At 38.4% G+C, this 24,210-nt stretch overlaps 1 protein-coding gene across 1 annotated transcript in view; it reads left to right on the top strand.

The window, feature by feature from the left end:
* ATP11C (ATPase phospholipid transporting 11C) overlaps positions 1–17,130 on the top strand; it is a 101,903-nt gene extending 84,773 nt beyond the window's left edge. The window contains exons 26-29 of the mRNA XM_052663256.1: positions 483–548; positions 3,646–3,749; positions 7,151–7,304; positions 16,987–17,130. Of these exons, the coding sequence (XP_052519216.1) occupies positions 483–548; positions 3,646–3,749; positions 7,151–7,304; positions 16,987–17,049 (387 nt within the window). The 3' untranslated portion in view covers positions 17,050–17,130. The remainder of the gene's footprint in view (positions 1–482; positions 549–3,645; positions 3,750–7,150; positions 7,305–16,986) is intronic.
* The last annotated feature ends 7,080 nt before the right edge of the window (positions 17,131–24,210 follow it).

The raw sequence follows: 24,210 nt of genomic DNA, 5'->3' as shown, positions 1-24,210 counted from the left end.
CCCTGGAGAAGGGAAAGGCTACCCACTCCAGTATTCTGGCCTAGAGAATTCCATGGACTGTATAGTCCATGGGGTTGCAAAGAGTCAGACATGACTTAGTGACTTTCACTTTCAGAGCAATATGACAAGAAAAGCCCATATCAAACTCTGTAGAGACAAGAGACATCCAAATGAGTTGTCTTACGAACGTTACTGGTAGTGGAACAGAATTTTTCCTGCCTGTATCATGCTAGTCTGTTCTTTGTTTTGTGCTACATGGAATCATGAAGTAAACCCTGCCAACCACACATGTGGTGTACCTCTTCAAAAAAATTTAGGTTCACAGTAAAAGCCAACATATTGGCCTGATCTTTTGAGCAGGTATTTCCCTAAACAATTTATACAAAAATCCTTGTCAGTTACACACAAGATTAAACTGGCTGTTTATTGTTTTAAGCAGGCTTGTGTATTCATGGTACATGTAATTGTTGAATGTTTTTCAGGTATATGGAAACTGGACTTTTGGAACCATTATTTTTACAATCTTAGTATTCACCGTAACTCTGAAGGTTAGATTTTTATTATTCAAATATATTTAACACCATATATTTTTTAATACTTTCTGGTCTTATACTAATATATCTTAATTTTTACTGTGAGCTGATATTCAAGTCTGAATGCTCATTAAAATTATGTGTGGTATTAGAGATTTGGACATTTGTATACTGTTTGTGATCCTTTTTTTCCCAGTATATTGTCTATCCTCTTTTTTTTTTAATACACAATACTTATATTGGAAATCTCTTCCTTTGTTCCTGTGGTTCTTGAGATGTTACAAGAAGTGGTATATAAATGTACTGTGAGTGTGTGTGTGTTTCCATGTTAAATACTTGAATATTTTTTATTTATTTTTATTTTTTAATATAAATGTATTTATTTTAATTGGAGGTTAATTACTTTACAATATTTTATTGGTTTTGCCATACATCAACATGAATCCACCACAGGTATACACATGTTCCCCATCCTGAACCCCCCTCCCTCCTCCCTCCCCGTACCATCCCTCTGGATCATCTCAGTGCACCAGCCCCAAGCATCCAGTATCATGCATCGAACCTGGACTGGTGATTCATTTCATATATGATACTATACATGTTTCAGTGCCATTCTCCCATATCATCCCACCCTCTCCCTCTCCCACAGAGTCTAAAAGACTGTTCTATACATCTGTGTCTCTTTTGCTGTCTACCATACAGGGTTATTGTTACCGTCTTTCTAAATTCCATATATATGTGTTAGTATACTGTATTGGTGTTTTTCTTTCTGGCTTACTTCACTCTGTATAATCGGCTCCAGCTTCATCCACCTCATTAGAACTGATTCAAATGTATTCTTTTTAATGGCTGATTGTGTACATGTACCACAGCTTTCTTATCCATTCACCTGCTGATGGACATCTAGGTTGCTTCCATGTCCTGGCTATTATAAACAGTGCTGCGATGAACATTGGGGTACACGTGTCTCTTTCCATTCTGGTTTCCTCGGTGTGTATGCCCAGCAGTGGGATTGCTGGGTCATATGGCAGTTCTAATTCCAGTTTTTTAAGGAATCTCCACACTGTTCTCCATAGTGGCTGTACTAGTTTGCATTCTCACCAACAGTGTAAGAGGGTTCCCTTTTCTCCACACCCTCTCCAGCATTTATTGCTTGTAGACTTTTGGATCATAGCCATTCTGACTGGCGTGAAATGGTACCTCATTGTGGTTTTGATTTGCATAAATACTTGAATATTTTTTGAAGTTATATATCTGTTTAAGAAGGCCAGTCCTTAAAGGAATTTGGATACTTAAGACAGTTGAAAATAGGTGTCCGTGAGCAAAATACATATTCCAAAGAGCTTGATAGTGATGATATCTCATATAATGTGTTCATCACTGAAATTTACCCATATTAGTGATGAAATGCATAAGAATATATGGCAGATAACATACAAGGAAAGCAGTTTTGGCAAAATTGTTGTCATTAACATGCAGCCATGTAATAATGCTGTATGCTGAATACTGCCCTTAAGACTCATGAGTTGGGCCTCCGTTACAGTTGAAGGTATAATCAAATTATTTTGATCATTCCAGTAATAAACACCTCACATGGAGTCCAAGAATGAGTAGCTTTAAATGAATTTCATTCTGCCCATTGATCAGAACTAGATTCAGAGGTATAATTGACAAAGAGCCTCTAACCATTTCCCCTCTGCATTTTTATACATGGTCCATTTGTCGTACTGAATAGAACTAACATGTTTGCATTCTTCATGTACTATTTCAGTGATATTTTAGGCTGCTAGAAAATGTTACAATTCAACTCAGTTTAGCCACTTACTAGCTTGGTGTCCTTGGGCAAGTGACCTTGCTTCTCAGCACTTCTATTTCCTCTTCTATAAAATAGAGATAAAAGGACCACCTACCTCCCCTGGGATTTTTTATGAGAAGTCAATTAGTGAATATGTATAAAGCAGTTAAAGTAGTGTCTGGCACATAGAATGAGATTGGTACAATAGATGCTAATTATTATTATTTACTGTTATATTTCATAGGATCATGACTTAAAAGGGGATTCTCTTCACCCTTTTTTACCCCTGGCCTTGTATATGGCCCCAGGGCCTTCAAGCACCCTTCATAGTTAAAGTTGGCCTTACTGCAACATTTTTCTGAAAAGCCATCCAGTCCATCTTCTTTGCATGAGTATTACTGTGACATGTTTCCTAGTAGCTTGGTGGGGGGTGGGGGGGGGGGGTTCAAGACTGGGCTGCATTCACAATGTTATCAATATCCTATTTATGAATGAGCGACTGTTAACAGAGAGCTGAGGAGCAGGGTGTCAGGAACAGCAAGTAACAAAACGGACACCACCTCCTCTTCAAGAAGGAAATGCCCTGGATAGTAAGCATTGTGGCCCAGAAATTTTAAGAAAGCAGAGTGGACCATACTTTTTATTTTTAGATTGCATGTGAAAATCCCAGGTGCCACAGTCAGAAGAAACAATCAGTCCTGGAAGAAACTTGAAAGGATTAAAATCTCAGGCAGCTGAAAAGGTTATTGATTCAATGGAGTAGCTGTGGGGTTTGCAGTTGAAAGGCATGTTACATAGACCCACAGTCTGTGGTTCCGTGATGCCTGATATGTAGAGCTAGTTGCCTTTGCATTTAGTAACCTCCCTTATGTTGTGTTTGAGGTCTCATGACTCCTCTGTGTAGTTGGTCTTTCTTCCTAGCTACTCTTTCCCTCTTCTCCTGATCCTCGGTATACCTGCCTCCACCAGTTAGGCCTTCTCTTTCTGCCATCAGCTTCCTGACCACCACCACTTAAGGACATGGGGGCTCCAGTGTCCATGATCTTACCATGATTTCATTCCTTGTCCTTCCTTCAGTAGTGAGGCATCTGCAGTGGGTACTTGCTTGTCCACACCTCCATGCCTGTACTCTGGTGTCTAAATATCTTGGGGCAGAGCTCTTTGGGAAGTCTGGGTTCTGTTATTCTAGTGCCGTTTGGCTTTTGTTGCCTGGCCCAAGCTTCCCACGGGTATCATGTATGAGTTATTGAATGCCACCGGACACTGCCTGGTGTGGTGTGTACACATCATGAAATTTCCTGTGTTGTATCTTTTCAGCTCGCCTTGGATACTCGTTTCTGGACATGGATCAACCACCTTGTGATTTGGGGTTCTTTAGCATTTTATGTATTTTTCTCATTCTTCTGGGGAGGAATTATATGGTAAGCAACTAAACATGTGGAAATGATATGTAAATATTAAGAATATGTATATTGTATATGCCAACATTAATTATACTTTTAAAGTTTTGATTATATAAAATGACAAATCTTCAATATTAATGGGCTGGAAGTTACTTCCAGCCAGTAATACTGCTAATTTCAGGTGAGATTTTAAATGTAAGTTTATAGACTGCACAAATTACTCAAAAGACTTTTTGACCTATCCTTCTGGTAGCCCTTGTGCAAATCTTTCAGCTTGAAGGTATATAAACATCTCTCTGTGAAGTGAAACTAATTTCTAGCATGTCCTTTCCCGTATGATTTCCAGTGGAAATACTCATCCTATGAAATTTCTGCACAGTGTAGTGGCCAATAGATACAGCCTTATCCATGTGGACCCTATTCTCCCTTTATGGTATATCACTCTCATTCTTGCTACTGCAGATGTGCTCAAGGTACAGAATATATATCACTGAATACTCAGAGGGTGGTTATATCTTGAAATCACCATCCCATTGTTTTGGGGAAGGTAAAGGTGGACTCTGCAGCTTGGATTTAAAGTTCATTCCATTCATCTTGGTTCAGTAGATGTTTATGCAGAATCCATTTTGCATGAGGCACTCTATGGGATATAGCAGTGAATAGACTATACCCCTGCCTCAAGAAGACGAGAGTCCAGTGAGTACACATAAGCTGTGATTGGGAGAGTCATTAGAAAGTAAAATCAGAGTTTCATCTCCTTTCCTTACTGCCAGAGGCCTGTATTTTATTTTTAAATATCACAGTTGTTTTCATTCAGTGGTGATTTCCCCTGACAAGGAAACCAGCAGCAGAGAACAGGGCTAAAGCAAGCCATTGGTTGAAATTCCAGGCATACATATTTTCACTAGTTTGAGCAAAATTGTACGTACAAAACATTTCACATTATCACAGAGGACCATGTTTATGTCCCTTGAGACTTAATTAGAAGAAACTCGTCCTGTTTTGGAAAGCTTTTTAAAATAAAGGCCTCAAGTAATAAAAATATGGAAAACCGAATCACTTACAAAAGTAGCAACTCCAGAAAGTATACTTACAGCATTTATTTGACACCTTTATTTGAAGCAGTGACACTGAAGGAAGTCTCTATTTTTTTTTAATAATATACAAATGCATCAAAGTTGATTAACCAAATATGATATACAATAGTAAGATCTGCCCACAGGACCATAATTCTGTCTAGGAATCTGTGTAGTCAGCATCTGAACTAATTGTGCAAAATTTCCTCAAGAATGAAATGTTTCTAGCAAACTGAACCAGTTTCTCACTCTCTCCAGACTGTTCCTTACTGATTAAAACAAATCCTTGACACGATTTAAAATATTGTCATACCTGTTTCTATTGATTAGAGATGCTGACTAAAAATGAAATGTGAATAAATCTTTGTTTTACTTTCTTGCCTCTAGTGCTGTCCTTAAGTAGACCTGTCTGAGTGAGCTACTCCATGAATATAAAATTTATATTAATCATAAATCAACCAGCAAAATGTGACTAGAAATTGTAAAACTTCAGCTGAATGCTGATTACAGCTAGTCTCCTGACACGCTCAACCCTGAGGCATGATGACTCACCTCTCTTCAGGGACAGGCAGTGAGGATGATTTCTGAGCTCCAAACCCCTTCTAAAAATAATATCTTTTGTTTTTTACTGCTCCCTTACAAGACTCCATAGATGCTGTCAAAATCAGAAAGAAAACTGTGGAGCTTTTAGAAACAGAGTATTATGGGTACTATGCAAAGGAATACCCAGTAACTAGCAGTCAGAATTGTCTGCTGGACCCTTACTGTGTCTTAGCTGCCTGGTCAGGGTGTTCTTCTGCATTAGAGTGGGACTTGAGTTCTGTGGAAATCTTTTCTCTATGGTAGGAGCCCTAGAAAACTCTTTTTTAAGTTTCTCCACCTTACTATTCTCGCAATCTAGTGCCCTGTGAAAGTCATTCAGTCATGTCCAACTGTTTGTGACCCCATGGACTATACAGTCCATGGAATTCTCCAGGCCAGAATACTGGAGTGGGTAGCCGTTCCCTTCTCCAGGGTATCTTCCCAACCCAGGGATCCAACCCAAGTCTCAAACAGCAGGCGGATTCTTGACCAACTGAGCCACCAGGGAAGCACAGGAATACTGGAATGGGTAACCTATCTTCCTGACCCAGGAATCGAACCGGGGTCTCCTGCATTGCAGGCAAATTCTATACCAACTGAGCTACTAGGAATCCCCACAATCTAGTGGGTAGTGGGTCCACATATATTCCACAGTCTAGTCTTCATCTGGGTAGAGCCATGAGCTTGATGTGATCATGTTATGTTGCATGACAGTGCACAAACATCAGTGTTTAAATGAGAAACCAGTGTATCATCTTATTTTTATTAATGTGCATAATGAGGATTCCTTTAAAATGCAACAGGCAGCTTCAGTAACACTTCTGTTTCATATAACAGGAACTGATTTGCTTTTCCATTATCTTCAGTGAGCACTATTTGTCATCTACTAAATGGGACCAGCCACTTACATACCTAAGGCTCCTAATCCAAGGATAGTTTGGTACATTCCCTGAGCTCGAGCAGCTGCTTTGTACTTCCTCCACCTCAGCTTCAGACAACATTCATGCTACCTTAGTGAGTCTCTCAGTGGTTCAGCTCAGATAAGGATGGGCAACTGGCTGGACTTCTCAGTGGCTGCCTAATGGTTCAGTGGATGACTAAACTCGGCAGAAAGTAGCATCCTCCTGGATTTCTGGACCCCAAGGCTTAATGTATGATTAGCAATATTCTTCTGACAACCTACTTTGCACACTCTGGTTCTCAGTATATATTTGTAGATGAGAATGGTAGATTTCTCACATTTGAGAGAGAAAAACTACAGTCCTTATTATGCTTACATAGGGGTTTTGCAGAGGTGGGGCAGTGGTAATAAAAATGTCTTTTAAATTTCTAAATGTAGAGCACAAATCCTTTCTTACATTAATAAAACAGCCAAGGAAGTAAAATGTTTGTTAACATTAAAGTTAATCATCATTTCTCTTGAATATGTCAGAAGTGCCAGCATTTTCTAATGCAAATAAATACTCTCCAGTTGGCAACCTTAAAATAGATCGCTTTGTTGTTTTCAAGTCAAGTGCATTTTATTATCTCTTTGATTACTTGCAAGTCAAGTGCATTTTCCCCTTTGATTATCATCCCTTTTCTTTCCAAACATTTAGTAAATGAAGTCTGTTTACTACTTTTGGTCGTTCTAAAGATGATTTTTATTAATGTATATAATGAGGCTTCCTTTTAAATACAACAGTTAGTTTCAGTAACATTTCTGTTTCATATAACAGGAACTGATTTGCTTTTCCATTATGTATTCTCTTTCCACTCTAGGCCATTCTTGAAACAACAGAGAATGTATTTCATATTTGCTCAAATGCTGTCATCTGTATCCATATGGTTGACCATAATTCTTCTAATATTTGTCAGCCTTTCCCCTGAGATGCTCAGGATTGTATTAAGGAGTGTAAGAAGAAGAAGTACCAGGGTAAGAACTAACTTTATATTATAACCTGATTTTTGTAAGGGGCTTCAATATCTGCCGTGAACTAAAATCTTTATTTAGAGAATTGCCTTAGTTACAGCATGTTAAACCCCTCCTTACAGGTTCATCACTTAATTTCCTCTTCTGCATAAAAAGTATATTAAAAAACTTCGTTATCCAATGCAGGTGGTAAGTAGATTCCTTAATAGTGTTCTATGTGACCTTTAGTGATCCATATGGAGTATCTCATATGCTCCATATGGAACTTAAACAGAAAAAAAATGATGTTTTTTTAAATTTAGCCTAGAATTTTCATGCTGGGAATGTCCACACCAACGTTTAAGCTTTTTTTTTTTTTTTTTTATACAAAGCATTCCAGCTTTAACCTTAGAAATTTCCCTGTGGGTTGTTTGCAGACTTTTTTTTTTTTTTTCAGTTGATAATCCCAATTTGCCTCTTTCAAACCTTTCCCCTTCCTTTAATTATAGTGCTGCTTAATCTCTGTGTTGCTTCTAGCCCTGTCTGTCCAACAGTATATTTAAACCAAAGAGAATTCCCTGGATGTGGTTTCTACATCCTTCCCCTCTCAAACACACTTGTAAAAATTTAAGATGGTTTTATGAGTGTGTTTTTATTTTTGCTGCTTTTATGGTAAATTTTTTGCAGCAATGAGAAGTTATTATCCTCTGTCAGCCTAATCGCTTGGGCCTGCATTGTCTGATATCTGTTGAACCTTTCTTAAAAAGCCTTTAAACTGAAAAAGGTAGATTAGTCTAGAAAAATAAAACTTCTGGCAAATTTTGACCTACAGGTTAAGTAAATATGTCATATTCCTGCCAACACTAGCTAATTTTGCCCAACAAAACCCTATTTCAATCATACTGACACCAATTAGATCTTATAGCCCCTCCAAGGCAGTATTTTCAAGAAGTAGTGTAAAGTATATCTACCTGATCTGTTTGATTAAATTTGCCAGTTTAGCCAGAAAACTGGTTTGTCTTGATTTTTATTTTTTAAATTTTTTTCCTATTGGTAGATTCCAGTGGTTGACATCATATAGAATAGGGAACTAAAATGTCTATAGTGGGAAAAATCTTCAGTGATTGGGTGTATAAAAGAGAAGCTTCATGATCCAAGTCAGTATCAACCCCAATGAAAAACAACAGATTATTAGTGGCACGAGCCACATTGATTCGTGGTATAAACTGGCCAATCACTATATGGTTAGGTGGTCAGAACTGGCCTTAATTCCATGCTTCTGCATGCCTTATAGATGAAAGTGGACACTGTAACATTAACCAACTAAAAGCACCTTAATCTCTCTAATTCTTCCAGTAGACTGGCTACTGACTCCCTCCAGCCTGGTGTTTAGTCTTAGAATGGTAAAGTGGCGTTTATTTGTCTGATTATACCTTAAATACCAGTTGGACAGGGGTGTAACAGGTTACTTCTCTAACGGCTCAAATGGCAATTTGTATGAAACCAAATTTTAAAAATGTCACGGTAAGAAATATTTTGGTGCCTTGTCATAATAGAGATTTGTCTACAAAGGATCTGTTTATTTGGAAATACACTCTGAGGAGCTCCTTGATGTTTTTCTTATTTGAGGTAATGGAGCTCATGCTAAACAATGGCTCACAGCCAACTTATAAATTGACAAAGCTTCATCCTGTAAAGATGAGACAAAAAATCTCAGAAATCAAAACCTTCAAACATAATATTTTATCCTCTTTGATAGGCCTTTGGCTGGACGTGACTTACATAAATTAAATGGCCATTAAATGGAGGGATGCTACAAGGCAGTCACAGATAAAGACTTAGAACATTTTCTTTCCATGCAAACAGCAGATTCCAGACTTCTGTGGAAAGAAAGCATGGAGTTCTGGGCCTGCAGCCCTTTTTACTTAGCAGTATAGAGTATTTCCAGGGTTCAGCATGAACTTTGTTTGCCATGAATTATGTCCATGATAGGAGGAATTCTAGTGTCTGTGCTGTAGCTTGGCATGCTGATGTGCTAGAACAACCAGGAGAATTTCCATAATCACCTTCATTCATTCATTCATTTATTCCTGTCGTCATTGAACCAGTGAACATGTGTTGAACCACCTACTGATGAACATCTCTCTTTAACATCCAAAGTCTGAAAGGCTAAATGGGTTTTCAGACCCTATGGGATTTTGAAACTTGCAGATGAGACAGAACATTGTGGGCACTCATCAGCACTGCCTTTTTTCCACCCCCTTGTGAGAAAATGCAAGAGCAAAGTAGTGCATATCAATGCATAAAGGGCAACTGAAACATGGCAGCCATGACTACTCTGATAAGTCATATCTATTTACACAAGGCTCTAGTTGGCCACATCAAAGAGGCAGAGGCCACTTCAAAGATCTTTCTTCAAAGAAAGAGTATCTTAAAGGCTTCTCTGGTGGCTCAGATGGTAAAGAATCTGCCTGCTCTGTGGAAGACCCAGGTTCAATCCTTGGATCGGTAAGATCCCCTGGAGAAGGAAATGGCTACCCACGCCAGTATTCTTGCCTGGAGAATTCCATGGACAGAGGAACCTGGCAGGCTACAGTCCATGGGGTTGCAAAGAGTTGGACACGACTGAGCAACTCACACTTCAGTGAGCAACAATCTGGCTTTCGGGGTGACTTCCTACTTATTCAGTATCCCTTGCTAAGACATCGGCCTCATTTAAAGAACAGCAAAAGATTCTTTTACACTGGATCCACCTCATTCCTGAGAGGCTCCCTAATGGGGTAGAGTGTGTGTCCCTAGCTAGAAGTAGAAGATCCCCCTGAATTCAACCAGTAATGGTCAGATCTTTTGCAGGGAGAGCCAGAAATGCCTGTGGCAAGTAGACTGCCGGTGCTATCTGCCTGTGAGTCTTGGCAGCTGCTTTAAGAAGGGAACTCGGTAGTGGATAGAGAAAATGTCTCCATGGCATTTGAGAAGGAAGCTAAGCCATTTACATTTAACTGTTGTAGAAGCAGCCTTCTGTTGAATTCCATTCGATTCAGAACACTTTGCCCGAGGGTCCAGGATAAGCTAGCTGCTGTGCTAGGTTGATCATTCCAGCTCACAGGGAGCTCTCACTCTAGTTGAGTTATAAAGGGATTTATTTGGAACACTTCTGGAAGCAGGTATAAACAGAATAGTAGAGTCAATAATATGGCTTGTAACACAGCTGAGCCATCTCAGGGTCCAAGTCACTACCTCCAGAAGCCTCTGATAAAAAGGCCAGTCTGGCAGCCCCCACCACAGCTGAGTTCTGTCTTGATACTAGCAGTATAAAAGAACTCTGCTATCTTCGAAAATAGATTCCCTCAGTCGTTTAACACAGGAGGTAAATACATTTTCACACCCTTATTTTCAGCAGTATAGTTAATTTTTGAGCTAAAATCCCATCATTAAGGATCATAGGGCTTTTCTTTAGCTTCTGCGCTGCCAGCAAGTATATGATGAAATTATCATTGAGCACTGAACAGTGGGTACAGCAGATAACACTTCAAAGGAAATGTAAAGTTTAGGATTTGGGGTACTTCAAAAAGCCGTGTCCCCTCTCAGCACTTTTGTTGGGCTGGCTCTTAATCAATGAAATACACCTGGACCCTCTAGCCAACTAGTGAATACCAGTTACCATTTCAGGCGGAGGAATTTTCCACGTATCTTTATGTTAAATTTTCCCATGGAAGCTACCATGATCCAAAGGAGGCTTGATTTTGACTAGTAGACACGGAAACACTATAATGTAATGAGAATGGATACAGAAACATGGCTATACCTTGCAGGTGGCGTCTGCACAAACAAAAGCAAACATTCAGTTACATAGGGAGCTCTTTCAGAGCGGCAGCCAGGAGAAGAAAGAATGTCAGGTATCTGAGCAAAATTCCCAGAGAAAGCACTTTAGAGAATACAGTTTCTACTTTAGTAACAATGGTGACTGATGATGACTATTGAAATCCTTACAGTGTTTCATACAACCATGAGCTCTAAGGTTAACAGCCCTGTGATCTAGATTGCTGCTAAGTCACTTCAGTCGTGTCCGACTCTGTGCGACCCCATAGACGGCAGCCCACCAGGCTCCCCCGTCCCTGGGACTCTCCAGGCAAGAACACTGGAGTGGGTTGCCATTTCCTTCTCCAATGCATGAAAGTGAAAAGTGAAAGGGAAGTTGCTTAGTCGCATCCGACTCTTCGCGACCCCATGGACTGCAGCCTACCAGGCTCCTCCATCCATGGGATTTTCCAGGCAAGAGTACTGGAGTGGGGTGCCATTGCCTTCTCCAGCGATCTAGATTAGATAAAAATAAAGTTGAATCTTAACATCGTGGCTGTGGAGGTGGACCTTTATGCATTGGCCTCTTTGACAGACTGCTAATTGAGCCAGTGTCAAAGCTCCCTAGATGACTGCAAAGGAATGTGGAAATTTCATACTATTTTTTTTGTTATCTCTCAAGCTTCTACCCCCGCTACCCGCCCCCAACCAGTTGCTGGCTGTATCAATTTTTTATTGCTTTACTCTTTTCATGCTCTCTACTGCCTTCTGTACTCTCATATTTCTGTTTTCCTTTATAAAGTAGCCTATAAATCCCTAAAATTTCTACTTCATAGAGAAACTTTTATCTCTGACAGTTGGATACAAGGTTCTGAGCACACCAAAATGTGTTTCAAGTTACACTCTTAAATAGTTGGGCTTGTATTTTAAATACAGGGTGGGGGGTTTGGTATCATGTTAATCTTGTTGCAAGGTTTTTGCCTACAAAAGAGAAGGCAAACAATTAAAAAATTTTCTCAGAAACTAAATATTAATCTCTCTAGCTTTTATCAATTGGTAATTTGCATGTTACCAACATGTCACCAACTTTATTAAGGTAAATTATGAACAGGAGAAATGTAGTTATGTTAAAGCATATATGAATAAACAAAATTTTTCCTTTGGAAGTATAAACGTTTATTAGACTCTGCTAGATATATGTGTTACTTTAGCTGGTTTCTTTTTGTTAAGCCTATTTCTGTTAGTTGCTAAGTAGATAATATGGGTAATCTTGATTAGCAGAATTGTTAAGCTCATCCCCATAGTTCACCACTCATCTGTTTTGCTAGAGCAATACCAATTAGCCTACAGCTTCAGGCACAGAATAAGGGGAAGAAAACTAACCTCTTAGGTTTTCTAACTAAACTTTAAGTCATTGATTTTCACTTTTTCTTAGTGTTTTAAAGGAAAAATTCATAGAATTCAGGCAACGCTTTTAAAGAGTCTCTACAGGAAAAAGGAGGGGAAACCAATGAAATTATGTTAGAATAAAGGAATTAAGCTTTGGTTCAGAGGTAAATGGTACTAAAGTGTGGTTTCACCAACAGTTTTTCCATTATTTAGTTTTGATTAGGTTTTTAACCTGAAAATGCCCAAGGACAGTCAGTCCGTATTACATGTGTGCAGTTGGACAAGATGAGATAGTTACTTGAAGATAGGTCGGTGGTAGATCCTGAGCATAGCTCTTTGATCATTGAATTTTAAACAGTGTAAATTAGTGAACTAATGATTAGAGATGAGCTTTATTTCAGTGAGAAACATACTTTTAAATTATTTTATTCAAAATAGTCAATATTCCCATGAACCAAAAGTTTTTAAATTGATACATAGAGAAATAGCAGTTTGCTCATACAATAAACTATTCCTAACTCTAACTCTTTTACTTCAGAAAGTAACGTCTTTAAAACTAATGTCATTTCGACTTCTAATTCTCAAGGTTTCTTTTTAAATGTCTTACATTTCAGAGAATATTTACTTTTTTCTTTCTTTTTGGTTTCTGCATTTCTCTTTTTTCTACTGCAATTTTCCACCTTTTGTGCAATTGTGAACAAGGTAACGAAACGCCTCCCTTCCTCAGGAACATCTACTATCTTCATGCTTTCTCAAACTTCCAGCAATCACAGTTTCTCTTGGAGTGAATAAGGTGACTTCCTTTCTTAATGTACCAACTTGCTTGCATTCTCATTTGCTTGACAACATTTTCTGATTCTTTATGAAAAATTCTCATGACTCATCTTTATATCTTCTACTTGATACTTAAGAATATTTTGCCATTTTCCTTTAATCATTTGTTCACCTTCTCAATTGTCACAATGGAGAATCAAAAACCTGGACTGTAGGTCTGTAGTCCCACTGGTTCCTGGTACACAGTAGAAGCCACAGCGTGTTAGAGCTAGTCTGTTCACTAAGGCAGGAATGTTTTGCACAAATTTCTCTTTGTTCAATACACTCAGAGTACCGGAACAACTCTCAGAGGTGTTCACCAAAAGGATGGTAAGATTTACTAATCAAACCATATTGCCTTCATCTACCACATAACTTACCATTTCAAAAACTCAAGTTTGCCACGTACTACTAATGTCTGTATTCTACCATGAAAACAATTCAATTTGAGGTGGAGACTTTCTTAGGTCTTTAAGTGTACTCATTTAAATGTTATGCATTTGCTATAGTATAATCATGTGTACTTTTGGCCAGAAGAGTAGTCTTATAGGAAATGATTTTTTTTTCTTCCTACATTTTTATCACCAGGTAGGTTACCAATCTTTAAATGCTTTAAGTATCTTTACCTCACTATTACAGAGCAATCTAAGCTGTAAAAAGCCATCTGACTCACTATCCACCAGACCTTCAGTCAGACCTCTTCTTTTACGAACATTCTCAGATGAATCTAATATATTTTAACAGGTACCTAGTGTTAAAACAAGTGGGCTGGCTTTAAAGAAACAGATTAACAGCATTATAAAGAAAAAATGAAAATATCACTCTCTAAATTTTCTCTCCTGTTGGTGTGGTGAACTTTATACTATTCTTTGAAAAAATATAAAGATGCATTACTTGGAATATGGGGAAATACATATTTTAAATTTGCTGAGCCCCAAAATAAAATTTTATCCATTTTCCAGAGCTGAAGAGTAATATAATATATTTCATTTGTAAGGGGCATGTTTTCATGGCATCACATGAAAATGCTTGTTACCACTGATCAGGAAATATAATTGGATTTTAAAAGATCATTTGGAAAATTAAAAATAAATATTCCAAAATTGCATCTGTATAATATCAAGTCAGTTTTAGTATTGCATGTTCTTTTGGGAATTATGTGGAAATAATTCAATGTGTCTGCACCTCCATGTGCTATGTCTGTGTTTGCAGGTATATATTTATGTCCTTGTAAATGTCTGATCCCCAAGTGTATGGTAATGAACCAATCTACTCTAATCACTTTTTGTAGTGTCAAGTTTTATTCAAGCTAAGTATTTCAACTTTCGAAGGTGAAAGCTTTCCTAGCCATTCAGGGGGATGCTAGCCTAATGATTTAGAATGCATCATAATTATTTTTTCCAAAAGTGAGTAAATTCATCATATAACATGTTATTTCATTTACCTCCCCCCCCAAAAAAAATATTTGGAAGGAATTGATATGCCATGGGAGGAATTTTTGAAGTCAGAATGACTCCTCTATGTGTATTCTGTTTCCCACAGAGGCAGGGGCCTCTGTCATCCCAGGCCTTTCAAGGTGTTTTATCCATCCATGGACGTTTAAAGTACTTCATGAATGAGGTTTACAAATTTGTCAGCTTAGAAACAATTCCACACAGCTTAGGGCAGGGCATCTTTCATGCACACATAAAAATTAATGATCATCATGAATGATATTGCACATCAGTTCACTTTGATGCTAACAATTGTGAGGCCACTGCATAGGCCCATTTTTTCATCAGCTATCAGCTTCCCTACCCTTCAGCAAAGGATAAAAATTGAGCTAAAAGATTGAATCCATTGGTTCTTCTATCTCCTACAGTTCATCACAGTCTGTATCTGCAGTGTTATTTTGGGAGGTGACTCATTTTGTCTCGGTCTACCTCCTTTTACCCAGTTGGAGTGACTCAGTTCAGTCGCTCAGTCGTGTCTGACTCTTTGCAACGCCATGGACTGCAGCATGCCAGGCCTTCCTGTCCATCACCAACTCCTGGAGTTTACTCAAACTCATGCCCATTGAGTCAATGATGCCATCCAAAATATTTTCCCTCAGTAATGAGTCTGGTTCCCAGTAGCCTTCAAAGTCTTTGACCATCTTGTCCCAGATAGCCGTGTCCTAAGTTGTGTGGTGTATTTTAGTGAATTTTTTAATCCCCCTGGATTGCTTTACTTAGCTTGGTCTGTGGTTTGGGAGACTAGGCTGGATAGCAGACATTGCTACTGCTTTTGGTCTCTCCAGGGCCTTAACTCCTAGTATTAAAGCTAAGTAAGGTTTTGTTTTGTTTTGTTTTGTTTTTCAAAAACGATTGTTCTATTTTTAAAGTAATTATTTCTTCTAGGAATATATTTTCATATAACATTATTTCTTCTCCAAGGAAAAGAAATCTGGCAATTAGTTTAGCCACTGAGTTTGTCCCTTGTTTGTTAAGGAAACTGCCTGACTCCTTATATAAGTTCTCATGTGAATGTCAGCCTTATTTTGGTTAGCGTCAACTTGCCCCTGCTACCTGAAGAACTAATGTGAGAATGTGTGTGTGTGCCAAGTTGCTTCAGTCATGTCTCTTTGCAACCCTATGGACTATAACCCACCAGACTCCTCTGTCCATGGAATTCTCCAAGCAAGAATGTTGGAGTGGGTTGCCATGCACTTCTCCAGGGGATCTTCCCAGCCCAGGGATCGAACCTGCGTCTCTTATATCTCCTGTATTGGCAAAGAGGTTCTCTACCACTAGTGCTACCTGGGAAGCCCCCAGTATAAGAAAATGAAACATCCAAAGAAATAGAAGGTATTCTACAGGACTTCTAGTCCAAGAATGGCAAGGAAGGTACACCAAAAGGAGAAGAAAATAGTACACCCCTTAAGGCCCTCCACTACTGAAGTTTTAAAAATTTGAATTTTTGAGTGTTGAATTAAGGTTAGGTTCACCTCCTTGATAATAGGACTTGTACTTCTCCACATACCTGATTTACAGGCACCAATTCTCATGCAGCATCCTAATGATAGTGTGTGATAGTGTTTAGAGAATGAAGAATCTAGATTTCTTAGGGTGGTTTCTTTTCTAAAAAGATAATGAATAAGGAAAACAGAAGAGTCAATTGACTCATAGATACACGATCTATCAGAAAAAAATTAACTTAGCTATTATAGAGAGGAAACATGTTTCTTTAAGTAAAAGTGCTTTCTTAACAATCTTTCAAATTAGAGTTTGTCATAATAAACACAACCAAAAACCAGTGATCAGTTCATTCATTCATCATGTCCTGAGCACCTGCTGTGTGCCAGACACTGGACTGGGTGCTAGAGACAAAAAGTTAAATAAAACATGCCTGTTTTCATGGGGTGGGGCTCACAGCTAGAAGGGATCCTAGTCAGCTAAGCCTCTGCTATCCTAGTGGTAACAGTTCTTAGGAGAACCCTGGAGCAATCCAAAAGCAAAAAGCAAGTCTGAATCTATTCAGCTGACAGATGAAGAAAAGATTAAAAACTGGTTACTGTGTCACTTTTTTCCCCAAGCATGTGAATAAAACTTGGCAGCTTTTTTAAGACAATTGGTTTACTCTCATAACAAAATTTACTACATGATTTATTTTTTTTAAGTGCTAAACAGATGGTTTCACATTATTATTAAAATTAATGTTTTAACTCCATATATTTTACATCTTTCAGAATCCGAATCTTGAACTGCCTATGTTATTGTCCTACAAGCATATTGACAGTGGTTACAGATAAAAGAGAAAGCATGAAGAAACAACTTCAAAAAGTTATCATCTCAGGATACTTGATATGCAACTAACTAAACCACTATCTTATGTCTGAGGTTCAGAATAAATGTCCAGTAAAATACCAAATGACTCTCTTAAGCATTTATAATTATTATAAGTAGCCATTATGGCCAAAGCTCTAAGTTATGAATTATATGAAAGTTGAAAGCAAGAATATATAGAATTTCTGGCTTTAGATAGAATAACTACCAAATGGGTTCTCTTTTAACCCATGAACTCTGTGAATGGATTTAAATATGATAGAATAAAGTAGAAGTCATGCAATGGGAATGAATAGATTTTGCTAATCTTACTTTTTTGCCTGGCAAAAGAAATAGGCTGTTTGGATCACATTTCTTGTTCCTACTGAATGATGATCTTAAATTTTTCCCACATATGAAAGGAATACTTGAAAATATAGAAGAACTAAATCAATGCATCAGACAGTAGTTAATCCTTTCTGTTCACCTACATGCTGATTATCCTTGCCAAATAGTGCATTGAAAGGTGGAAAGAATGTTAACCCTGGGTATTTTTGCAAAAATAAAAAAAAATTATTTTTGTTCTTCTGAATTACACTTAATGGGTGGAAGACTACTAGATTTGAAAAGAAATCATTTCCAATCACTTCAGTGACCCTCAAAATAGTTAAGATATAACAGATTTTTCCAATATTAGTTTTACTGGGATCAGAGGTAAAATGGGCAAACCCACAGTTACATTAAAATGCCATTCTGAACATCAGTCTTTTATAATTTTTTTGTGGAGAAGAAGGAAGAATAGCTTGTTTGAAACTGTTAACAGTTTCTATTTGAAAGAGGTTGCATCTGTGCGCATATGCAGCACTTTTTTTTTTTAACTTGGCAATTTGGGAAGGAGGAAGGGTCCATAACATGACTCTGAACATGAATATTGTCTCTCTTAGGAAACATGGCTAGAGTAATGGTCTAACTCTAAACCATGAGATTCACCTTGGTTAAATCCTCCACTTACTGGACTAGAGGGAGATTATAGCCTCCTAAGGAGCTCACTTAAAACATAAAAATAAATGTGATATGTCTTTATTAAATGTTAAAATTAAACATACACTTGTTTTTGGATATAAGTGACTACATTTGACTCCTAGATTGAAATGGCCTTTTAAAAGGTATTTTTGTTCCAGTTTCCATTTTTGGTTGTCTTTCTGGCATGCCTGTACTATTATTAGTGTTTATATTGTACCTTGATTTGGAGAAGTATTAGATTCAGTCTATACCAATGTATTTATAAAGTCCGGATGACATATTTGGTTCTTCCACTTACATTTTGTGTTAATGTTTAGGTATAATTTTTCTTAAATTCTCAAAAGGACATAATTTCAGTTATCAGAAGCCATTCCATCATTACCGACCCTTTTTCATTATTTCATTTGTTACCATCTATCAGTATTATTTTTGAGTATTTGTTAGGTGTCATCACGCCTTCCTAAGTGTGCTGTGTTTTAGTAGCCTAGTATTTGAAGAAGTCTGCTGGAAACTAAGTCAGTATATTCTCTACCTATTCCAAAGAGCTAAAAATCAGAGCCAGGAAAGCTTTTGATGTTTTGTTGTTGTTCTTGTGTTTATAATTGTTGCTGTATTATTATTGTTTTACATAAGAATTATAGAGACTGTGAATACAAAGAGCCCACCTTAACTAGAGAGCCTTGTTTAATGCAGACCATTGGAGGTTTGACATAATCAAAATATCTAGGGTAGCAGAAATATAACTGGTGGCATGTAAAATTCCTTGCAACCTGGAAGAAAGATAAGTAAGGGGGATGTAAAGTCGTGTCTTATAAGGAACACATTACACTGCAGCTCAAATTCACGATGACAGTCATGTGTGATATGGCCTAGATTCTTGAAAGGGACCTGACTTGACTTTTTTAAAGATAGATATTTTATTAATGAGCTAAAGAAAAGGGTTGGCATGAGGTTAGCAGAAGTAAGCCATCCAGTATTCCTATCACTACAATCTAACCACCTTATTTTGTGCCAGAGAAACTGATAAAGTGTAATAATAGGATCATATACCCATCTTTTGAATAATTTTGAACTACAAACTGTCCTTATAGTTTTCATAACTGTTGTCCATTGTTGAGGATGTTACTACTAAACTGAAAACATAAATTCCATATCTACCACATTTACACCAGCAACAGTATAAAATGTAAGCCTAAATTTGCAAAATTCATAATAATTTAGTGATGGAATTTTTTAATAACATGCAGTATATAAATGCAGATTTTATGCAAGTGTTGACAAAATCATTTTTCAGCTTACAAAATGGGACTGCAATATTACATTTTTCACTTCAGCAATTTTTTACATCATTGCTTTCTATAATGAATGTGAATGCCATCTTTTATGAATGCAACTTGCCTTTTTCATTACAGAAATTTTGTTCAATGTAATCAATAAACTTTGGTATGATATAATTGACATTTTCAGTCTCTTTTTTGTAAAGGTCCGTTTGACATAAAAGTAATATGGAAACAATTTGGTGATAGGAAATAAGTTTCTAATTTCTGCTTTGCCTGTACAGCTCACAAAAGACTGACCATTTCTGCGTGCACACTGGCATTTGAGGGCAGAACTAATTTGGGGACGTTCCGATATTTGGGAGTTTTGAATAAGGCTGGATCTGGTTGCTGTATACAGAAAAGTCCAGCTAAATAGGCAAATATGTATTGCTAGGTTGCTGTGTGCTAGGCAGTACCCACTTGTTGGACATTGTGCAATATATGGTCCACGTCTGCATCCCATTGAAATCATTTGATTCTTTTTTTTTTTTTTTTTAAATATTGATTGGTTTATTTGTCTGCACCGGATCTTAGTTGCAGCACATTGGATCTTTAGTTGTGGCATGCAGGATCTGACTTCCCGACCCAGGATGGAACCCGGACCCCTGCATTGGGAGTGTAGAGTCTTAGCACTGGACCACCAGAGAAGTTCCTGAAATCATTTGATTCTTAAGTAGCCAAAGATGCAGGGATTTTACAGTAGAGTGTGTGTGTGTGTACATCTTTCTCTCCCTTGCACCCCTCCCCCTCCCTTCCTTCCCTCTGTTGTTGCTCAGCGTGCCTCTAATGCCTTGTGAGTGTCCCTTTTCCTTGAAAAACCCTGCTCTCCTTGACTCCTAAGAAACTAGTCACCTGGGTAGCTGGTTTCATTACATTTGTACACTTCCGTCTCTGTATTTTTATCATCTTTTAATCCTGTTAGTCTTTGACCTACGTTGAGAAAATGCATTTCCTCTTTTTTTGTTAAGTGGGAAATGTGCTCTATGAGGAGGTGAGACACGAGTTCAAGTTTCAGCTTTGCCGCTAACAGCCATTTCCCTCTAGATCCTCTTTTCTCTCACCTGTAAAGTGGTGTCTTGGGGGTGAGGGGAGAGCAAATGAGGTAAAAGATCAGCATATGAAGTAAAAGATCATAATTGCTTTGTAAAATGACATTTACTAGCCAGATAAATGCATTGGTATTTTTATATTAAGGGATTTTGTTGATGCTTTGACACTTGTAATCAATAGTTGTCATTTACCAAGTTTTCATACATGTGTCTTAGATTCTTTCTACCTTCTTGGAGTTAGTCTGTTTAGGTTTCCTTCCCTTCCCCCATACAGCCTGGTAAGGCACTGCCTCACTGTGGAGTCTGCCCAGGATTGGCCAATGAAGTAAGTATTGTGATGGACTGAGTGGTTTGGCCTCTTCAGTAAGAAGCAATGCAAAGGTTAGGGGCTGAGGTTATCACTATGGTTATTCAGTGAATGTGTCGGTGACTGAAGTGCTGGGTGCATACTAACGAAGCTTGAAAGCCTGAGTTCTGGGAATAGTTGTCAGGAAAATGAGGGGCTTAATTATTTCACAGCATTTTTTATTTAATTTGACACATTTTTCCAGCAATGGATGAGTAAGGAAATGTGGCCTCAGTTCCTAGTATGTGGACCTACTGTGAAAAAGCACTGCTGTGTAGAGCAAAAAAGTCCTCATCCTATGGGCAGGCCACTGGCTGAACAGTGCCCCTCTTGGTGGAGCAGAGTTCCTGCTAGCCATGGGTCTTTGGCCTTGGCTCTTTGGGTAGGGAGAGGCAACAGATGTTCATAGTTAAAATGCCTGCTGCTGCTTTGATCTCTTCATCAATTTGTTAAGACAGATTTCCTACCAGTAAAGTCACTAAAATCCTAGCTCATCATATAAGCTAACACTTAAGTAGCGTTTACTATGTGTGAGGCACTATTCCACTGACTTTACATATATTCACTCCTTTAGTAATCCCCACAACCCTATGAAATAGGTATTAACTCTTTTTTGATATCAGCTATGAGACAGCATCAGACCCAAACTGAGGGCTATTCTACACTTTAACTGGCTTGTAATCATCAACATTATTAACATGATTAAAGACCAAGACCCAGGGATGCCCAGATGAAGGAAAGGAAGATGATAACAAGTGCAGCGTGTGATCCTCGGATCCTGGACCAGAAATTGGGACATTGGTGGGGTAATTGGTGAAGTTTGTGATATATAGGTTATATCAATGTTAATTTCCTGATTTTTAAAATTTTGCTGTGATTGTATATATTTGGAGGAATCTGAGTGGAGAGTATGTATATGAGAATTCTTTGCACTGTTTTTGCAGATTATTTTAAAATCATAATTTGAAAAATAAAGCTAGAACATAATGAAGTATACAGATATTAATGGGAGAAGGCATTGAGTTGACTCTAGAAGACTATAATTTATTAACAAATATCTGCATGGCACTTTACAGAACCTAATCCATGTGTTTTCTGCTACTCTACCCTGTGGTCTGTCTAGCACTTCTCAAGCATATCTGCTGGAGTCTACAAAAATTAAAGAGGAAATTACTGAAGTCACTTTTCCTGTGGGCGCATCTGGATGCGATGGTCTAACCCAAATCAGACCATGAACAAGAGTCATGCCAATGCCCTTAAGGTTGAGGCAAGTGCCCTCAGAATGCCCCAGGCTAGGATTTCTCTTTCATTTAATTTGATGTTGTACTGGGTTTCCCTCAAGTACTGCTTTTTCAGGTGGTTCTTGAGGCAAGTTTGATCTTCCTAACCCAGCTTCCCCCGCCTCATCTGAGTGAGAATACAAATAATTGTTAAGTCCCTCAGTCATGTCTGACTCTTTGCAACCCCGTGGACAGCAGCACGCCAGGCTTTGTATCCTTCACTATCTCCCAGAGTGTGCTCAAACTCAGGTCCGTTGAGTCGGTGATAACATCCAACCATCTCATCCTCTGTTGCCCCCTTCTCTTTCTGACCTCAATCTTTCCCAGCATCAGGGTCTTTTCCAGTGAGTCAGCTCTTCACTTCAGGTGGCCAGAGTATTGGAGCTTCAACATCAGTCCTTCCAATGAATATTCAGGGTTGATTTCCTTTAGGATTGACTGCTTTGATATCCTTGCAATCCAAGGGACTCTCAAGAGTCTTCTTCAGCACTGCAGTTCAAAAGCATCAATTCTTCAGCACTCAAACTTCTTTACAGTCCAACTTTCATATCTATACATGACTACTGAAAAAACCATAGCTTTGACTATACGGACCTTTGTCAGCAAAGTGATGTCTCTGCTTTTTAATATGCTGTCTAGGTTTATCACAGCTTTTCTTCCAAGGAGCAAGCGTCTTTTTTAATTTCATGGCTGCAGTCACCGTCCGCAGTGATTTTGGAGCCCAAGAAAATAAAGTGTCACTGTTTCTGCTTTTTCCTCATCTATTTGCCATGAAGTGATGGGGCCAGATGCCATGATCTTGGTTTTTTGGATATTGAGTTTTAAACCAGCTTTTTAACTTTCCTCTTTTCACCCTCATCAAAGGGCTCTTCAGTTCTGCTTCGCTTTCTACCATTAGAGAATGCAAATAACCCCTTTCAATTTAATAATGAGACATCAAGCTAGCCACCTGGTATCTAAAATATGTACATCACTTAAAGAACGTGGGAATATTGAAGGCACTGTCCATCTCAAATGATTCTACCTCACTCCTAGCAAAAAGTCTGGCTGAAATAATTGTTTATTATTTCCCAAACTGGGTTGTATGAAGCATTAGAGTCCTGGGGAATGTTATTAGAAAATCCTTAAAAGAGCACTCTCTGGTTAAATAACTTTGGGAAGTTCTATGTATGACTGCTCTAAGTTACAACTCTATAAGAACTCTAATATTAAACCCATTTAACTTCTTTTAACCCACTCCAAACACTGGACCAAGGAAACCTTTTTGCATAGACCATCTAATGTGGAATTCAGTTTTCCATGGAACTCTCTTTCCTTCCCACTTAGTTGACGGAGTTCATTTTCATGATCTGAGAAAGATGTAAATGAAGATAGTTTTCAAGCCAAAATCCTCGGTCAAGCTCCAAAGTAGAAATCAGACCATTCCATGTATTTAAAATGGAGGGAACTTAAGCAAATTGATTACACAAGTGATGGCAGAGGGGCAAAGCCAACTGGGGCTCTTTGGATTTTTTTATGGCTTTGACCACGAGACATTTGGGATCTTAGCTCCCTGACCAGGGGTCAAACCTGCACCCCATGACTTTTAAGGCAAAGTCTTAACCACTAGGCCATCAGGGAAGTCCTCAACTGGGACTCTTTGTAAAGCATCCCAGAGATTAGAAAGAGTAGGAGGCCTGGCGTGCTACAGTCCATGGGGTTGTGAAGAGTGGGACACAACTTGGTGACTGAACAACAACAACAGGAGGCCAGAAGCACTCAGGCTGAGGGAACAAGGAGAAGGTGGAGATCCTGGATCCTAGGACCTGGTCCACTTGGCAGAAACAGGAAAGATGGTGGACCTACCTGGAGCAGCTGGGCCCACACAAGCATCAACCAGCGTTGGAGACACACCCTGAGGTACAAATGCCTTGGCTTCTCGTGCCTGCCATAGGTTCCTTGAGAAGCAGCTTGAAGGGGTCACTCCCCATCATCACAGAACAGCAGAGCAGGAAAGTTGGAGAAATGCCTCTAATCTGAACTCACTTCTGTAAAGCATTTTGTGTGAGTTATAAGATTTTATGGATACATAATTAATGGAGTAAAAGGCCTTTGTATAATACAGCCTTCTCAATTAGTAATAATAAAAAGC

The sequence above is a fragment of the Budorcas taxicolor genome, chromosome X, assembly GCF_023091745.1.
Source record: "Budorcas taxicolor isolate Tak-1 chromosome X, Takin1.1, whole genome shotgun sequence".
Taxonomy (NCBI): Eukaryota; Metazoa; Chordata; class Mammalia; order Artiodactyla; family Bovidae; genus Budorcas; species Budorcas taxicolor.
The sequence above is the reverse complement of the archived record's forward strand: the minus strand, read 5'-3'. Positions and strand labels throughout refer to the sequence as shown.